The sequence below is a fragment of the Gossypium raimondii genome, chromosome 9, assembly GCF_025698545.1.
Source record: "Gossypium raimondii isolate GPD5lz chromosome 9, ASM2569854v1, whole genome shotgun sequence".
Classification (NCBI taxonomy): Eukaryota; Viridiplantae; Streptophyta; class Magnoliopsida; order Malvales; family Malvaceae; genus Gossypium; species Gossypium raimondii.
In genome coordinates this window covers 46,745,801-46,764,296 of record NC_068573.1, presented here as the reverse complement: position 1 = coordinate 46,764,296, position 18,496 = coordinate 46,745,801, and the positions used below count along the sequence as shown (strand labels likewise).

At 29.1% G+C, this 18,496-nt stretch overlaps 2 protein-coding genes across 3 annotated transcripts; both read right to left on the bottom strand.

Moving 5' to 3' along the window:
• Positions 1-464: 464 nt before the first annotated feature.
• LOC105797978 (galactolipase DONGLE, chloroplastic) lies at positions 465-1,767 on the bottom strand. Its single transcript, XM_012627839.2, has one exon. The coding sequence runs from the start codon at positions 1,765-1,767 to the stop codon at positions 469-471; it is 1,299 nt and encodes a 432-aa protein (XP_012483293.1). The 3' UTR covers positions 465-468.
• Positions 1,768-6,673: 4,906 nt separating this feature from the next.
• On the bottom strand, positions 6,674-9,478 carry LOC105800425 (vesicle transport protein GOT1). Of its 2 annotated transcripts, none has more exons than XM_012631561.2 (7): positions 9,357-9,478; positions 8,912-8,996; positions 8,050-8,141; positions 7,870-7,944; positions 7,362-7,459; positions 7,199-7,274; positions 6,674-6,905 (listed from the first exon to the last, which is right to left on the bottom strand). In XM_012631561.2, the coding sequence occupies exons 2-7, from the start codon at positions 8,937-8,939 to the stop codon at positions 6,879-6,881; spliced, it is 396 nt and encodes a 131-aa protein (XP_012487015.1). In that variant the 5' UTR covers positions 8,940-8,996; positions 9,357-9,478; the 3' UTR covers positions 6,674-6,878. The 2 variants fall into 2 exon arrangements, with proteins under 2 accessions (XP_012487015.1, XP_012487016.1); XM_012631562.2 differs by lacking the exon at positions 9,357-9,478 and adding an exon at positions 9,203-9,347.
• Positions 9,479-18,496: the final 9,018 nt, after the last annotated feature.

The window sequence follows — 18,496 nt, the reverse complement described above, 5'->3', positions numbered from 1 at the left end:
ATTTATTTTAAAAGTCTAAATTTTAAATATTAAATTATAAACCATTAAACTTAAACCTTAAAATTTAATTAAAAACACTAAACAATGAAAAGCTAAAACCTAAATACTAATTTCTAATGCGAAACCTAAACACTAAGTCTTGATTGTATTAATTAGTTTATACATATTTTCTCACTAATTAATTTATACATGTTATTTGCATTCTCACAAAAAATTCAAATTCAGATTGAAAATTTTAAATTTATATTTCAAACATAAAAGAAAATTTCCGAAAAAGTTTTTTTCCTTGGAGATTACAAATTTTCCTAAACATAAAATTTAGAAAACTTTATGTGACTCACAATGAACTCCCTTTTCCTTCCAAAAAAAAAATCACCAAAATGATGGTGAAAAAAAGATGTGGAAGAAAAAGGATTAGGTTCTTGGGAGTTGAACCATGGTTACACTGCATGTAGAATGCACCATCTTTCAAAGGCAAATTGATTTCAAACTTCGTGCACTGAAGATTAGCTCCCTTGCCCTATTCAATAAATTATCAAAACCCTCCTTTCGAGTGTGCAATGTTTTGGTGGGGCATTTGAGTAAGCTGATATAGGTTTCAAGATCGTGCACACATGAAGGGTTTTGAACATTGAAGAAATCCATCACTAACTCAACCCCAACATGAGCATAACAAGAGCAACTTATCCATGGCAACTCATATCTCCCCCCCAAAACCCTAAAATTCTCATTCAAAAACATCCCTGGAAGCTTTGTAATGGGGTCATTTACATTCACTATTCTCATCACTTTAACCCCTAATTCCTCACACCTTTGCTTGAAACTTGGGTTCCCCACTCTTGGTCCCCCAAAGGAAAACGCAGTGATTGGTACTGTTTCATGATCAGTTTTATTTAAACCAAGCTCAGCTATATCATAAGCAAGAAGAAGAGCCAAAGCACTCCCCATACTATGGCCAGCCAATGTAATGCTCAAATCCTCAACTTTGTGCTTGTTTAACAGCCTGGAAACCTCAGATAAAAGCTGCTCTCGACAACTTGCGAGCCCGAATTTGCTCTTGGTTTCATCAGATGTATACAAGCTCAAAAACCCAGACTCCACTTTCACATCGGGATCTGGATTATTGGGGTCGAGGCGTGCAGGCGTTAGTGAGCTCATTAAATTAGTAACCCATTCATGATTCGTAACCGTTCCACGAAATGCTATCAGCAAATCTCGTCTCCCGAGCCTTTTAACGAAGGATTCATCCGATGACACGGCTACATATCCGATCCAATGACCACGAGAGGCCTCGTTTTGCATTGGGATGTTGATATCGGGTGTAGCGTAGATATATTTAGTTACTGTATAACCACAATCCTCCATGCCAACTTCATTTAACATCCTACTTTTGCCATACTTGCAATGCAAGTATCTTTTGGAAGTGGGATCGAGGTCGAAGGCCTTGTAACATGCTGCAACGAACTCTCCATATCGAATAATCTCTTTTCTGAGGAGAGGGTGCAATGGTTCTACTAGATTTTCCCAGTTGTTTGAACCTTGAACCTCTCTCCAGAAATGAGATAAGGCTGAATTACCAGTTTTAGCAATAGTCTCCTCTGCCATTGCTGCTGCTTCTGCAGCAACAACAGATCGTCTTGATGAAGAAACCCCAGTTTTTTTATGCAAAAAGACTTGCCCAAATGAATGTGATTGAGCGTGGTTGTTGTTGCCTTGAAATGTAACATGGTTCAGGTTTAATCTTGGTCTGAAAACTTTTGACTCCATTTTCAGAGCATGAAAGAGAGAGATAGAGGTTTGGAATTGGATAAACACACACACCTGTGTGTGTGTGTATATAAATGTATAAAGGAAGGAGACAAGGAAGCTTGGTGTGGGATATTTAAAGAGACAAAGAACAGGAAATGGTGTTTCTCTCATGGTGAAAACTTGAAACAGCAAATAAAAAGAAATGAAAGTAACGAGTATATTACGGAGAAGATCATCCCAATTTTATTAAGAAAAAGGGTTTATTTTATTTACGGTAAGTGGTCGGTAGGGTTTCAAGCAATCTAACTGAACACAAACTCTAGATAATAATGAATACGATATATAATATTTAGTATATGTAGCCGTTACTTTCTGAAAAAAAAGGGGGGTTCGTATTAAGTAACAATCATGTTTCAAATTAATGGACAAAATATTATTCTTATTATCTAACCATAATGTGGTGGAGTAGAGCGAGTTATAGTGGAGTCAATAAAATTTGTCTTAGGGGTCGGAATTATACTATATACATTTAAGATAGTAAAAATATGATTTCACCATTTTAGTAGTTTATGTTTTTATAAATTTTAAAGGATTAAAGCAAATTTTTATCATTTTGGGAGGGATAAAGTTTAATTTTACTATTACTAATTAAAAATTTTATAAATTATAAAGGGCATAAATGAAATTTTTTTCCATTTCAGGGGAGATCGGGCCCCTGCTAGCCCCCCGACTCTGCCACTGGCTAGTCAGATATTGTCAAATTTTCCACCGCTTGGTTATTGATATATATCAGTGTGTTCATTACTGATAGCAGTGACTAATTTTCTCGTCCTAGGTGCTCTCCGAATAAGTAAATGATTGGTAATGAAATATACTTCATTCTCATGGATGAGGATTAATATATTCATCAGTCTGTCGTCGTCACGCTTCGTGATGGCTATATTTGACATTTTAAAGCATTTGTTTCAACACTAAAAGAATTTTATTAAGGACAATAATAAAAAAAGAAATAAAGTTTCAATTACAACAATAATATAAACTAGAATCAACCTAAACCAGAATTAAGAGGTGATTGTGGGTTAGGCTGGACTATAATAAAATTTCAGCCCCGTTTTATAGGCTCAGGCCAAAAAAACTTATCGAAGGCTTGATTTATTTTTTAAATGGGCTTTATTTTTTTTACCCAAATCCATTTTTTAGACTTATATTTTTGTCCAACCCTTTCTACTTTTCAATCAGGCCGAGTGACTCAACTCATAATCAGATCAAAATCAAAACGCAACAAAAAAAAAGAGAGAGAAGAAACTTAGCTCAGGCCCGTAACTGTATAGACAAATGTGAGTCATCCCATTATTATAATAATTATGATTCTAAATTTAATATTTAAAAAAATTAAAACTCTAAACCCTAAAATCATAAATTCTAAATTTCTTTATATATGATTTTTTAAATTTAATTAAAGAAAACAATTGATAAACTTAGATGAATACAAGAACTGTCAGCCTGTAGTTTTAAAAAACAGGTAAAGTAGGACCAAGCAAGCACTAAACATGCAAAGCCTATCAACCCCAACTTTAACCAGTGAAGCAGCCGCAAAAATTGTATCACGTTTAACATGCTAAAAAACAAGACTATATCCAAGAAACATCACCCATAATTTCCATGATCTTTCAGTTTTATTCTTGCACCAACACACACTACTATAGTTGAACCAAACTCAACCATCAAACCCATAGACCTTGATTTGAGTGAAACGATCCAAATAAATTTTAATTACTGCAATTTTGTTACGTATCAATAATATTATTAGTTGTCACCATATTTTAATTGACTGTATATTATATTATGTTATTATAAAAAAATAATAATTTATTTTAACAACTATAAAATGTGGTGGTTAAATAATTTGAGCAACAATGATAATATATATGGTTGTTAATTTTTTATGTAATGATGTTTAGTTGTGGAATATTAACTTACAATGACATAACAATTGGTCACGTCTTATGTAACACAACGGTATTTAGTCATTGCGTAAAGTCAATTTCAGCAACCAAAATATTTGATCACAAAATTGTATATGTAATGATATTATTATGGCTGTTTAATTTTATTTTGCTCTAAAATATTATGGGTGGTAATAAAATAGTCAACAACAATCTTTAAAAATTGATTATTTCTTTATTTGGTTGCAATTAAATTTAAATAAACATCTAAGAAATATATAAGAAATAATCTAATAAAAATAATTTTACAACTAACCAACTCATAAAATTTAAAGCTTGGAAATTGTAAAATCATAATAAACACATAACTAAAATTTTTATAAACCGTAGTTACTAAAATCAATACCAAGCAAGATGTAATAAAAATTGAAGGTAAGAAAAATGAAGGTTTATATCACCTAATAATAATAAGGAAGTTTGAGATTTGAATCAATCCATATGCAAATAGCTTTGTCCTGCAATTGATAAGTATACAACTAAGATTAGAATTTTGATAAATATTATTTTTAATTTTTATTATGAAGTTGTAGTTATAACTAAAAATAATATTATTAAAGGTTGTGATTTTGTTGAATGAAATGTAGGAAAACTCATAGAAGTATGCATTCATATTTGTCGTATTTCTTTTGTTAGTTGTCTAATTTTTCTTCGAACATGCTCTTTACATTCTACTCGATTTGCTTCATCATTTTTGAGGGTTTTTGTGTGAGTTCTCTCTGTGATTTGTTTTAAAATCATTTATCTTTTCCCGAAGCTCAGAAACTATGCCTTTTAATTCTAGCACCTCTTCTCGTGATCTGAAAATACCATGTATAATAATAGGCTACTTGACTGTTCAAAAGTAATAGTAAAACTATAAGGATGACAGGCAAAAGACCAATTATGTTGTAATGTCACAGGTCGTGAATCAAAGCAAATAACGAATGCACACAGAACGTTCCATGGAGGTTAACTGACCTGATTCGTGGAACATATAAATAATGTCATCTATTAAAGTTTTGGTGGCCCAGTGAAATACTCCAGTAAAACTTGAGTTATCGTGGTGAGTATTTGTAATCTTAATGGATAAGATTATATAGAGTTTAAATCTCTTAGGACTCCTATATTGTAGATAGGTTTTGATTTCGACAGTCGATGTAATTTAAACTGTGCTGTTGGATTTGAGGAGCTCAACTAGAAATAAAAACATTCCCATCATTTGTAGTTACTCATTTGTATTTCTTTAAAATAATAGAAACACCTTGAGAGCGTTTATTCAAACACTTTGTATGCACTCTTTTCTTGTAAGTTTTTTTAGTTTTTTTTGTTTTTTCTTCACTTTTAGTTTGTGTCCGTTTTATCTCGGTGTCTTAGAGAATTTCATTTGTAAATTTTCGCTTTCGAATGTTAGACTGACTTAGATAAATTTGTAGTGAAGTTTCTTCCTAAGATTGTACGATTTGCGAGACTTAAATTCTATCCTCATGACAGTGACATATCAACAGACCATTTTTGTATGGAAGAATTACAAATTGAGGCCATAATATTAAAGTATTTATGATTTCCATCATAAGAGAAAGCATGTGATAACATCCTATTTTCTATAAAATTTCCTTTTGTTAATTGCTGGATACCTGAGTTTAGGGTTTTATAGATAATATTTTTCAAAATGTAAACCGTTAACAACAATTGCAACTTTAAATATATACAATCGTCTTTTCTTTTAGTATTTATATACTAATGTATATGTGTATATTTAAAGGTAAATAGAGTGCATTTCAACATACGTCAAGTTTAGGCATAGCGTCAAAATTAGTTATTAATTTTATCAATCTGACATTTATTCTTTTAGTTAAATTTAATTAATTAACATTTAAAAAAATAAACTTGACTATTAACATTTCGCAAAAGAATCGAATTGATGTTTTGTTAATGAAAATATTGATTAAAATGTTAAAATTATATTTTTGGACTTTTATGAACTTTTCATAATTTTTTTGAATTTTGATTTATTTTTTAATTTTTAAATTACTTGTTGACATGAGATATAAAACAAATTTATTAATGAATTAATGTTTTAGCCAATATTTTTATTAAAGAAAATCGATTTGGCACTTTTTAAAAATTAATGACTAAATTTAACTAAATAAAAATAAAACTATAAACATTAAGAACAAAATTTATGATTGTACCCTAAGATTATTGTACATACCTTTAATAAGCATTAAATATAATTTACCGATATTTGAACATTTTCATTTCCTTTATAATAAATACTTTGTTTCTATTACCTTTAATACGCTTTAAATACATACAATATTCCTTTTGTTAATTGCTGGATACTTTAGTTTAGGTGTCGGGTTACCGTGCCGGTAGTGATCTCCGGTGGCCGACGATATCTATTCTTCTCGTCCAAACTCGTTTCTTCAAAATCATCACTGATTTTCCTAGATCTAAAGCCAAAGTTACAGCCTAGCTTTCTCCGATCTCCCTTCCCCACCGTCGGATCAACCCCCATTTTTTGTATGTTGTTTCTTTACTCTTAAGCGTCACTTTCACCCTTGAAATCTACGAATGGAGCTGTAAAGCCTCATCCGGCTTTTCCTCTCCACTGTCCAGCTTTATGGGTCTGGTGTTTTGGTGGTTTGGGGTTCTTGGTTCATGGGTTGTTAGTAGGTTTAGTGGGCTGAAGATGATAATGGTGAATGTTCTTGGGTGAGATGATGGTGATAAAGGAAAAGAAAAAAAAAAAAGAGAGGAAAGAATAAGAAACGTGGAAAAAGAAAAAAGAAGGAAAAAAATAAAGTAAAAGAAAAATTAATGAAGTTCAAAATTCAGTCCGTTATAATTTATACTGTGATTGTCATTTACCTGTAATTGTACCAGCAACATCAATATCCTATCAGCCAGACAAGCATTTGGAATAAACCGGTTTAACATTTGTAGGTGTCAACAAAAAGCTTTGATCATTAAAAATTGAAAATTCAGAGATTCCTAGTTTCCCTTCAAGAGGGAGGTTTTCCATGTCTTCATTTACAAACATCTTAAGCTTTTGAAACTAAATGTAAGCCACACTGAACTATAGAACTAACAGTACCTTAGATAAGATCAACATCGCATACTTCATCCTGTATTCGGATGATCCTAACCCCTTCTCAACCGATCAAGGAACTGCAGCCATTAAGAAATAGCAAAAGTGAAATACTTTGCTAACAGTCGATACTCGGATCAGATAACTTCATGATGTTGAACTCGAAAACGTGCAAGCATAAATACTAATCCATGCAAGTTTTTCTTGATTAGCAAGAAAATGAATTAAAGAACGTCATAGCAACTTAATATAAATTGCAGATGTTTACGGACCAGATGTTTCCGAAAAAAATGAAAAGCAATGAATTTTTATGTCAAGCCATCAAGCAAACAAAAACTACAAAGAGGTAACCGAGAAAACTTTATCAACGTACCATGACCGGATACTGTATAACCCATCCAACAACCGGAATGTGACAGAGGAACCCACTGACCGAAGGCCAAAAGCCACTGAAAGAAGAAAAAATGCAACTGAAGTTTAGCAGCAGCATAAACATGTCATCTTATTTAAAGCTCGCAACGCAACACAAAACTAACCTGAAAACCACAAAGCAACCATATATTTCCAAGATTATACCAACTATTGGCCAACGCACGAATAAGAAAAAGAGCCCCAGAATAAAACAAGCAGTACCCTGAGTAAGAAAGGAGATAGAGACAGAATTACATCAGTGTCCACCGATACTATGTAATTTAAATTCGTCAATATGTTTAAAATATTTGTGACTAAAAGTAAATAAAGCAACTTCTTACAAATATTGTTAGGATGTAACAAATCAAGCATAATCGATGCATCACATGCGCCTAACTTCCATTAGAAGGCCGAAAAAAGGTAAAGTTTATACTACGGGAACCTAAAGCTATATAGGTTGATCAGAAAAAGTAAACTGCATACTCTTCACAAGTGGTATGGAATAGTACTCATGCTACTGAAGGTAACGAAACTCTTTATGAATGATTTATTCCCAATGGATACACATCGAGAAATTAAAACCATTGTAAGTATTACGGGACGAGTGAATTAACATGATTTTGTAAACGGTACCTTGTAGTTTTTTCTGAAAAGCTGCAAAGTAGAATACCAACCGATCAATATTACGACCCCTGCTAACCACAAAATCTGATTGCATAATTCCAGAACGTTAGAATACTGAAATATAATGAATTATCATATTGTGACACATAATCTACATAAAAATTATGTTGTTTCTATGCGGGGCCTTACATTTCCTAAAGCAAGCAGACCCCGGTCAAAGAAGAGAGATACACCTAGAAATGCGAAGGAGATACCGAAGCCAATAAGACCCAAGCCAACCTCTGCAAATTAAAGCCAAAATTTCTCATGTTACAAGCCAAAAGATAAATAAACTTATTAAAGATTTCGAGAGAATATGGGAAAAGTTGAATTTCAAATAAATCTTATGGACCTTGTCAGCAGCATGCACACCATTTGAGCTGGCTAATCTTAGTGATTCTAGTATTTATTTTAGGGATTTTATTCTTTATGTACATAATCCATGGATTTACTATGGTATAAAACCTACTTTTGTACATTCAATTCAACTCAAGAAATACGAATTCCTTGGAATTCATCATATTTCAAAACGGTGTCCGAACCATTAAAATGAGTTTTAATTTTGTGAACCCATTTACAGCAAACAAAAGTCTTTCCAGTAGGCAAATCAACAAAACCCCAAGTACGTGTTTTCTCTAAAGCTTGAATTTCTTCGGCCATTGCTTGTTTCCGAAGAGATAGTTAGTTCTAGCTTCTTGAAATGGCAGAATAACAGTGACAATCACGAAGATACAAGCAAACCATTAATTACTAACTTCAATGAGAGAATCAATCATATTAGTCAACAGTCCTTACACAATAAGTTCAAGCTTGATAATTCAACTTTACACAAGAAAATTTATTAGGGTTCAAACAGGGAAGCAATGGCAGAAATAACGATGATAATCACGAAGATACGAGCTAACCATTAATTCCCAACATCGATGAGAGAATCAATCATATTAATCAACAATCTTCACAAAAGAAATTTCAAACTTAATACTTCAACTCTACACAATAAAAATATGCTTACTTTGTTGCTCAGTTATTTCATACACCATCTTGATATTCGCAGCCTCGATCAAGATAAGATCGAAACTTGTAGAATTTCAGCTAATCTACAACATATTGATGAGATCAAATGAGAATTGAAGCTTTAGTATTTAGGAATTTCTACCTTTGCAGTAAAATGAAAGCTTGGTATGACAAAGTTATTCATTGGTTTCCAATAACATGTCAACTTGGTGTTAATGAGCAGATCAAAATGCACCCATAAATGAACAAATTACCGAAAATAAATAAATATAATTATTGCTTTATTTACCTTTCACAGGAAAACAAATCAGATAACAAATAGAAAGGAAGAATTAAAAAAGAAATTAATTGAAGATAATAGGAAAGAATTTAAGAATCTAAACCCAGAAATAGAAAAGACTGAACAATTGAAAATCAATAGGAAAATATAAAACAGAAATTACCAGTAAGTTTAAAGTAAGGAATCGAGAGCCGATCGCTGTACTTGGGTTGAAACTTGAAAATGAAAGGCTGATGCAAATCACCGCTGCCGTTCGACCCCCTTGAGACGGTCCGTTTGATGAAGTACGAATATTGCAGGCTTGGGCTTCTAATTGGATCATCAATATTCGACCAGTAATTGTTGGGTGGAGGGTCTAGGTTGAGCCCAGGAACCTTGAATGTAACCCCTTTTTGCTGTACTTTTATTAAAGGTTAAATCATTATTTGAGGTTTAAACTTGGCAACAACTTTCTATATTAAGGTCTGAATTTTTTTAGTCCATGTTAATTTTTAAACTTGATAATTCTTCTCACATTGGGACTCGAACTAGACAATTGTTCTCACATTAAGGCTTAAATTTTTTTTCCAAGTTAGTCCTTAAACTTGACAATTGTTCCCATATTAAAACTTAAATTTTATACATCTAAATTAATTATAATAAAATGAAGCAGTGTAGAAGGATAATTGAACTAAAAACCAAAATATGTCTAGAACCAAAACTAAAATAACTTTGAAAAAGACCAAACATGTGGGATTGCAATAAAAATAATTCTAGGGACAACACATGGTTAAGGGTAAATATATTTGGTGATACTTAAATAATCGCTGTCTGAGATAAGATTTTTGTTGAATAGGATATCTATTTGGGTATGCTTGTAGGATCAAGTAGTAATTAGTTTTTTTTTTTTAAGGCTTGGCCTATTTCCATTTCTACCGAAAAAAAATCAATTAAGTCTTTGTGTTGTTAAAAGGAATCAAATAAAACTAAATTAGAATAAAGTTGATTGTTAATGTAATTGCTTAAAAGCTGTTCTTTTCTACCAAAAAATATCATTTACATTTTAATAGAGTTAATATTTATAAACTTTTTATGATTCGTAAATGATTTTTTTTCATTTGAAATGAATTGCAATTGAAAATAAATAAATTTCAAGATATATTTTTACAATAAATATTAACTTTGTTACAATTTAGACTTATTGGATTCTTTTAATAATATAGAACTAGGTTGATCTATTTAATTATAGATAAACTAATTTAATCTCGTCTCTATAATAAAGGGACCTCCAATATATTTTAACCCATAGTTAGGTAGAAAGTGAAAAGTCAAACCTAAGACATCAAAGTATCCAACCTTAACATTTATCAATAATTTAATATTTTAGTATATTTAACTATATAATCTCATCTAATCAAGTAGGGGTGAGTTTTCGATTGAATTGAGTGAACAATTTTGGAGTTGTTAAGTTGATGAATCCTATTTTATTATCATCGTAATTCAATATGAATATTTTTCAAACCAAGCGAAATAAAATGGAGCTCAAGTCAAGTCGGTTGAATAAATTTGTTTTAATTAAATTAAAAAATAAACCAACCATATTAAAACCTAGTTGGCAATATGATTGAATTTTAAGTTAATTAGCATATTTTGATATCATATATATTTCAAATCTCTCTCTATCTATATATAACACAAAGATATCATCCATATTCATTTTACGGTTTATGAGCATTTTAAAACTCGTTTAAAGCAAAATAAGAGAAAAATAAAATAATTAGTATGGTAAATTTAATTTGATATTTTACTTGTTCAAGATCTCAATTTATTATTTTGGATTTTAAAAACTAAATTATAGTTTAACATATCTTTTATAATTTTGCTATTTTACTTTTTTGAATTTTTATATATTTTATCAATTTTTGAAATGAAATTATAGATATTTTATATTTTTAAATATTATTTTGTAATTTTTAAAAGAATGATATTTATACTAATATATTATTTGAGTTCAAAATTTTAAGTTTAAAATTTAACTCAACTCAAACTCAAAAATTAAAATATTTATTAATTTGATTAAAATAATCTAATAACTCAAAATAAAAAATTTATTTTTTAAATCGGATCAAATTTTACTCGTCCCTATAATTAGTTGGATTAATGACCAAAAATCACAACGATTTGACTTCTATTTCGATTTTTTTTCATTTAAAATATGTTAAACTAATATTGTAATATTAATATTTTATATTTTTTTTGAATAATCTAATTATAAGTTCCGATCATATCTACTTTTTTTGACACAATGTCTAGAACTACTCATACCTCCTCCCCAACCCATAAATAAGAGGATAATGCGCTTCAACGTATTTGAACTCACGTCCTTCTACATTGATAACAATGCTCATGCCAATCTAGTTAAGACTCAACCGACTTAATATTTTATAATTATGTATAAAAAATTGAATAACTCATTCTTATTAATAAAAAATTTTAGACACAATTGGGTTTGTATTAAACGTGTTAAACTAAACAAGTCAGTCAATTATTAAACATTTTCCTTTGAAATTCAATATGTTGGGATAAGTCTTACATTTTCATTTACTCGGTTTCGTACATTGGATAATGTAATGTCTGAATAATTCTTAATTTGGTCATAATAATTGGTTGATTGCTGCTTAAGAAATATTAAACATACATCATGAAAACTATGTTGTACCGTACGGACGCATTCAATTTATTTCTTTAATTCTTTGTAACTAAAAAGAAAAGTCCACACTCTATAAACTACTTTTATGCATCTTTCACTTGAAAAAATGTGTCAATTATCGAAAAACAATATTTATTTTCTTATCATCAAATTAATAAAAAAACCTAATACATTTATTTTGTTAATAAATATCACATTAATCAACTTTTCATGTAAAAACTTGTAAGATCGGACAATTTGACTACTCAAACATTTATAAAATTATAAATTTATATTTCAATTTTGATTTTTTTAATTATTTTAGCTTTACTCAAATATAGTAATAAATGACAAAATTCAATTAAATGTCTTCCTTGTAAGAAGTTGGATGTACATTTTTCTGTGTAATAAAAAGAAAATAACACTTAGTTACATAGGACTATTTTAAGCAAAAACACCAATTGTTTTATCAAAACAAATCATTGCTAGAATCTCTCTGGATCAACAAAAACTTGCAACCCTTCCTTCCAATTAGAAGTCATTCTAATTAGGTGATCAACAAATTGATTCTCCTCCCAAAGAATATGCCTTATAAACCACCAACTTTCATGTTTCAAAAATTGTTTAGTTCGCCTGGGCAAAGTAAAACTCGAAGCCTCCAATGACCCGTCTTGGATAATACTAACCACTTTCAAGCTATCAGATTGAATCATTACCCTTCTGTGTCCTCGTTTATGAAGAAGAGAAAGGCCATCTAAAATGCCCCATACCTCTGCATCAAAAACTGAAAAATTATCCAAGAATTGATTATAGCCTAGTATCTAGTCTCCATTGCTTTCGCGTACTACTCCACCAGCTGTTGTCAGTCCTGAATCCATCTTAACCGAACCATATATAAATTCTTAATCTTTTTTATAAACGTTGATTAATAATTATTTTCAATATCTATAAGCCACTAATTAAGAATTATTTACTTATATGAGGATAATCTCTTGTCCTAGAAATGTATAAAAAAGAATGACTTTCATAAAATAAATATATATTTAAAAAGTTATTAATATAATTACAATAGAAAATAATATATTTAAATAATTATAATCGTAATTAAGAGTTGATAATATAAATATATCTAAATTTAAATAAAAAATTTGGGCATATTCCATTATCACATTTAAATCAAAATAAAATTCAAAAAAATTGCACATAATTTACAAAGCATAAAATTCGAATACGAACTCAAAACTCAAATCTGAAGTAAATCATTAAACTAAAATACTTTAGGTTAAATTAATGCATGCATCAAGATCTTACAAAATTTAGAAGAAAAACATTTTCTTAATATATATACCTTTTATGTGCTTACTTTAATTTATTTTATCGCTTGCATGTGACAAGTGGTATATAATTAAGAATGGGGTCAATTTTTTATTATTTTTAATTAAGTCTTCCATCAATTTGTTTTTATTTTTTTAATAAAACGGCAAATCAAAACAAAAATCAATTGAAAAATAAGAAAAATTGTGCGAGACCCAAAACGTGCAAAGAGAGTAAATCTGGCAATGATAAGTGACAAAGACGTGAAGAACATTTTTTTTTGCATTATTTTTCATAATTTCGGTGGATAAATTATCTGTTTTTTAAAGGAAAAAAAGAAGAAGCAAATTTGACAAATAAAAAATAAATTAGGATCAGACTTAACATATCACACGAAATATTAATAGTGATATCAGCCTTTTTTTTCAGATAACTTTGAAAATTATAATTACAAATTTGTGTCAAAGGTAGATTATAAGCATGTCACATAGAAATTGTTCCGTTTTTTGTAACTTCAAATTGCTATAATATATATATAGATATATGATAGATTAAGTTTGTAGTTTAGATTGAAGTTAATACATAATATAAGAATATATAATTCAAGGATGTGTTACTTAAGATGTCTTACAGAGGTTTATGTTTATGTGAATATGTTGATGTGTTACAAATTGAGAACAAATAAATGAGATTTGAAATTTTGATTAATGTAACAAGTATCTGAAAAGAAAATGTTGATGCTATAGTTGTAATAGTCAAATGCAACTGAGTTGGTTATAGCTTGCTTGTTTATTGGTATATTTTAACTTAAAATTTATGATTATATATGTGTATTTTTAAAGAATATAATGCAACAAATTTCGCGATGAACATTATGAAAGATATTCAATTAAGTAAGGACAATACAAAATGATATAATGTGATTTACTTTTCATGTCTAAAGAGAGATACAATCAAAAAAAGTTCAATTGATGAAAATATTTATATTATCTCATTCTAAAATCAGGAGTTTAATCCACAAAAGACAAACTTATTTATGCATTGATATATGCTCTTTAGAGAGCTCAAATATGTTGTTTAGGATCATTCATGAAATTTTTATGTTGTAAATAAATTGGTTTTTTTATCAACTTAGTCTAGACTTTTAGAGAGGAAATATTTAGTAGTAGAATTGAATGTAAATAGTTGTATGTGAGTGAGGATACAACATATTAAGTGAGATAAATTTGAATGATAGTAAATTACTCTATACATAAAACCTATAAATGTAGGATTAGATTCGACATAACCAATTAGTTGTCGTTTCTATTTTATATTTTCAGTTGCTCCTTTTAGAAAAAAGTGTTACAAGTATAATCAAGGTACAAATACAAATATATGTCTAAGGAATCATAAGTATCAAACTATTATAACATGGATTATCCGGGGAATCAGAAAGTTGAATCAAATTATTACAGCACAGCTGGTATAAGAACTGATACAACCCAAACTAAAGCTAACAAATGAACTTACTAAAATAAAACCCACACTTGGTAATTGTATATGGCAAAACTCGAAAATCTATACATATAATTACACATGATAAATCTCAAACTTAAACACTAAATTAAAGGATTGAAATAGAAAAAAAAATTAAAAAGGGACAAAGTAACAAACAATGAATAAAACAAGATTATCGGCAAATTATTTTATTTACCGACAAGGGTATGACAACTCATGTGCATATGTATATTTTGTAAGTCAATTTAATGAAATGATTAATAATGAAGGAATGAAAAGTGGACATTTTCAAACTTTTAGATTTATGTATATTTAGTATGGTTTCACATTTACGATACGAAACTAATTATTTTTAATTAAATAGTTAAAATTTAAAATTATAATAGTTTTTACTTTATATATATATTTGTATTTTTTATTTTTCAATTTAAAATTAGATTTAGTTATTAATATTGTTAAATTTTTTTATTTTTAAACAAAATACTCACTCGATAATTATGTCATAAAAAAATGACATTGTAATGGGTTTGAATTTAACAAAAACTTTAAGGGTAATTTACCAATAAAAGCCCCTTTTTTTCAAAAATTACCGAAATAGGCCCATTTTTTAATTATTTACCGGAATGGTTCTTTTTTCGGGAAATCGCGTTCACGTCAACGCGATGTCAGGGTACGCGTCAGGAAATCGCGTCCACATCAGCGTGAGATGCTAACGTGGACGCGATTTCGGCCCGCGCGTGAACAGTACCCAATGGTCAAAAAAATAAAATACCGGACCCATTTCGATAAATTTTAAAAATATAGGGCTTTTTTGGTATTTTAAAAAAAATAAATTTTGAATCTTTTTGTACTTGTATTTATTTTTTTAATCAATTAACTCTTCAATATTACATCAATAGCAACAAGTACAAAAAAGATTCAAAATTGTTACCAACAAGATTTGAACCAAGGTACTAAGGAAAAAGAACAAGCATCTTAACCAACTAAACTAAACTAATTAATTGACATATTATAGAAATACTGTTATTATCTTAATTATATTACTTACGTTCTAACGATTTATAAAAACCTATTCCATACACGTGTCAAATCAGAAAAAATAATACAACAATTCTGTAAAAAAAATCCGGTGTTTACTTCAAATAAATAAGGAAAATAATGATTTGAATGTTTCAAAATTCAATTTTAAACCGAAAAAATCGAAATTTAGGGGCAAAAAATGATCTTTTTCGATGAAAACTACGGCAAACCGCCTTCGGCTGTTTGTCAGCGCGTAGATCTCGAAAATTTATTTGAAATAAAAAAAATCGTCTCAATCGGACAACCGAGCGAATAGTTATGGCCTTTCAAAGTTTTCCAAGCTAAAAAACATAAACTGTTCATCCACGTCAGCAAATCGCGTCCTTGTAGGCGCGATTTGTGTCAACGTAAGCAAAGCGCGCTGACGTGGACGCGATGTTCTGACATGTCCCCTGACATCGCGCTGACGTGGACGCGATTTCGGGGAAATGGCCCATTCCAGTAAATAATAAAATACCGGGCCCATTTCGATAATTTTTTAAAAAATAGAGCTTTTTGGTAATTTGTCCAAACTTTAATGATGTTAACAATTCTTTAAGTTTACATTAGCAATTTAATTAAAATAAAACATTTAGATTAAATAATGGTATTATAAATGTCAAGGTACCAAATTATGTCAACATAAAGATCAAATCTTAAATTTAAGCATATATAGGGACAACAATTGAAATTTAACCATTTTATATAGTTAAAAAGTAGAGAGACTAGAATTGAAATTTAACCATTTTTATTAATAATGTAAAAAAAACAACTTCAAAAAAAAGTCCTAAGGCGTTCTAAATATTCGTTGCAAAAATTATTTAAAAATTATAATCATACTATTTTAAAATAAAATAAAACAATTATTTCTCTAATCTCTATCTAAATTAATGTTAACAGAAAGAATTGGTTGCTAAAAATTTATGGCATGCATGTGAAAAATGGGGCGTGGGAGTATCTTATTTGATTTGATGCTGATCTTATGATCCATTTAGGGCTACTTATTTTACTATTTAATTATTAATTACCGTTTTAAGTTAACTGCAACTCAAGCAACAGATTAATAAACATGGATAGGATGTTACGTAAGAATTTTTAAATTTATATTGGTTGGTTCAATTTTCAATTAGGTTGGACATTAGAACATCTTTTCCGCAGATCAACATTAACCAGTGAATTCCAAAAATAAATAAATAAAACTTCACCAGTAAACTCGGCCTATAATAATATTTTTACATGTCCAATTTGGGGTTTAAAAGGGACTATCCAACTTTGAGGATTCCAAAACATGGATATAAGCTCATTCATTAATTATTATTCCATTAAGACAGCCTCCTTAAATGCATGCATATGCCTTGCTAAATTAAATAACATTATCCTTTATATGACACCTTAGTTTTTAAGTTTTATTTATTTACATTAGTCTCAAAATTTAGCAGATTTTTTAAATTTGATCCTTCAACTTGGATTTCGTCTATATATGATGACACTACACTTTGAGATTACATCACATCATCACTGGAATTCCTTTTTAATTTTTTTTATAATTTTTTTAATTTTCAGATGACGATGTGGCACAATCTCAGAGTTTCACATAATCACAGTTTAATAAAATCCAAGTTGTAAGACCAAATTGAGAAAAAAATGTCAAGTTTTGAGGCTAACATGGATGAAAAAAAATTAGGGATTAAATTAAAAGATTTACTAAATTTAGGGACTAAATATGATTTATTCCTATAAATAATTTAACGACTGTCACTGATAGCATTTTATAGAAGCATTAATTATAGATATCAAAACCAATAATTGGTTTTATTGACAAATGCCTCTGTACACCTTTCTAAATACGCTATCTACTTGACTACCTCTTCTTCCTATATATATATATATTGAAAATTTATTCAGCTTTACGTGTCTTTTATTTGTCTTATACATCTTAATACTAGGGAATCTATTAATTTTTCACCGGTGAAAAATTAAAATAATTATAAAAAATTCACCTTTTTAATAAAAATCATTTCACTTTTTCTTAGAATGAGTTCATATATTTTAATTGTACTCAAATTAGTCCTTTTTCGTAACCTAATAAGCTCTTATTTCAAAAATAATAATTAAAGAGCTTATTTGGTAACAAAATAAAATTAACGGTATTTAAGTGTAATAAAATATATAGATTTTAAGTTATTATTGTAATAAAATGAGTTCATATATCTGTTTTTTTAAACACAATGCTTAAAACTACCCCTAACTTATAAATAGGAGGATAATGCTTTTTAATGCATTTGAACTCACTCCTGCATTGACAACAATACTCATGCCAATCGAGTTAAAACTCAATCGGCGATTATTATTAAAGGACTTAAAATATGTTTAAATTTAAAATTTGTTTCTTTGATTTTAAGATTTTTAATAATTTTTTTTAAAATAAGTAATTTTAATAATTGTGATGATTAGGATAACATCGATTTTTTTTTTTTTGAGAAATAGCAATTCAGTTGTTTTAAAACTGGCAGTACTAACAAAACTACTAAAGATGTATCACTGTGAACAACTGCTAATAACAACATCTTAGTTGTGCTATTGCTAACTATTGGATTGCGCCGACAAAGAACTAAAACTAAAACTTTTATTTATCAACATGCTTTCTAATTCTTTTCATATTGTAAACCTTTTGTTTATGTATAATTTTACAAAATTAATCTAATATATGATGGATTCAAAGTTTAGTAAAATACTACAATTGCATGTCATGGAAAAAAAAC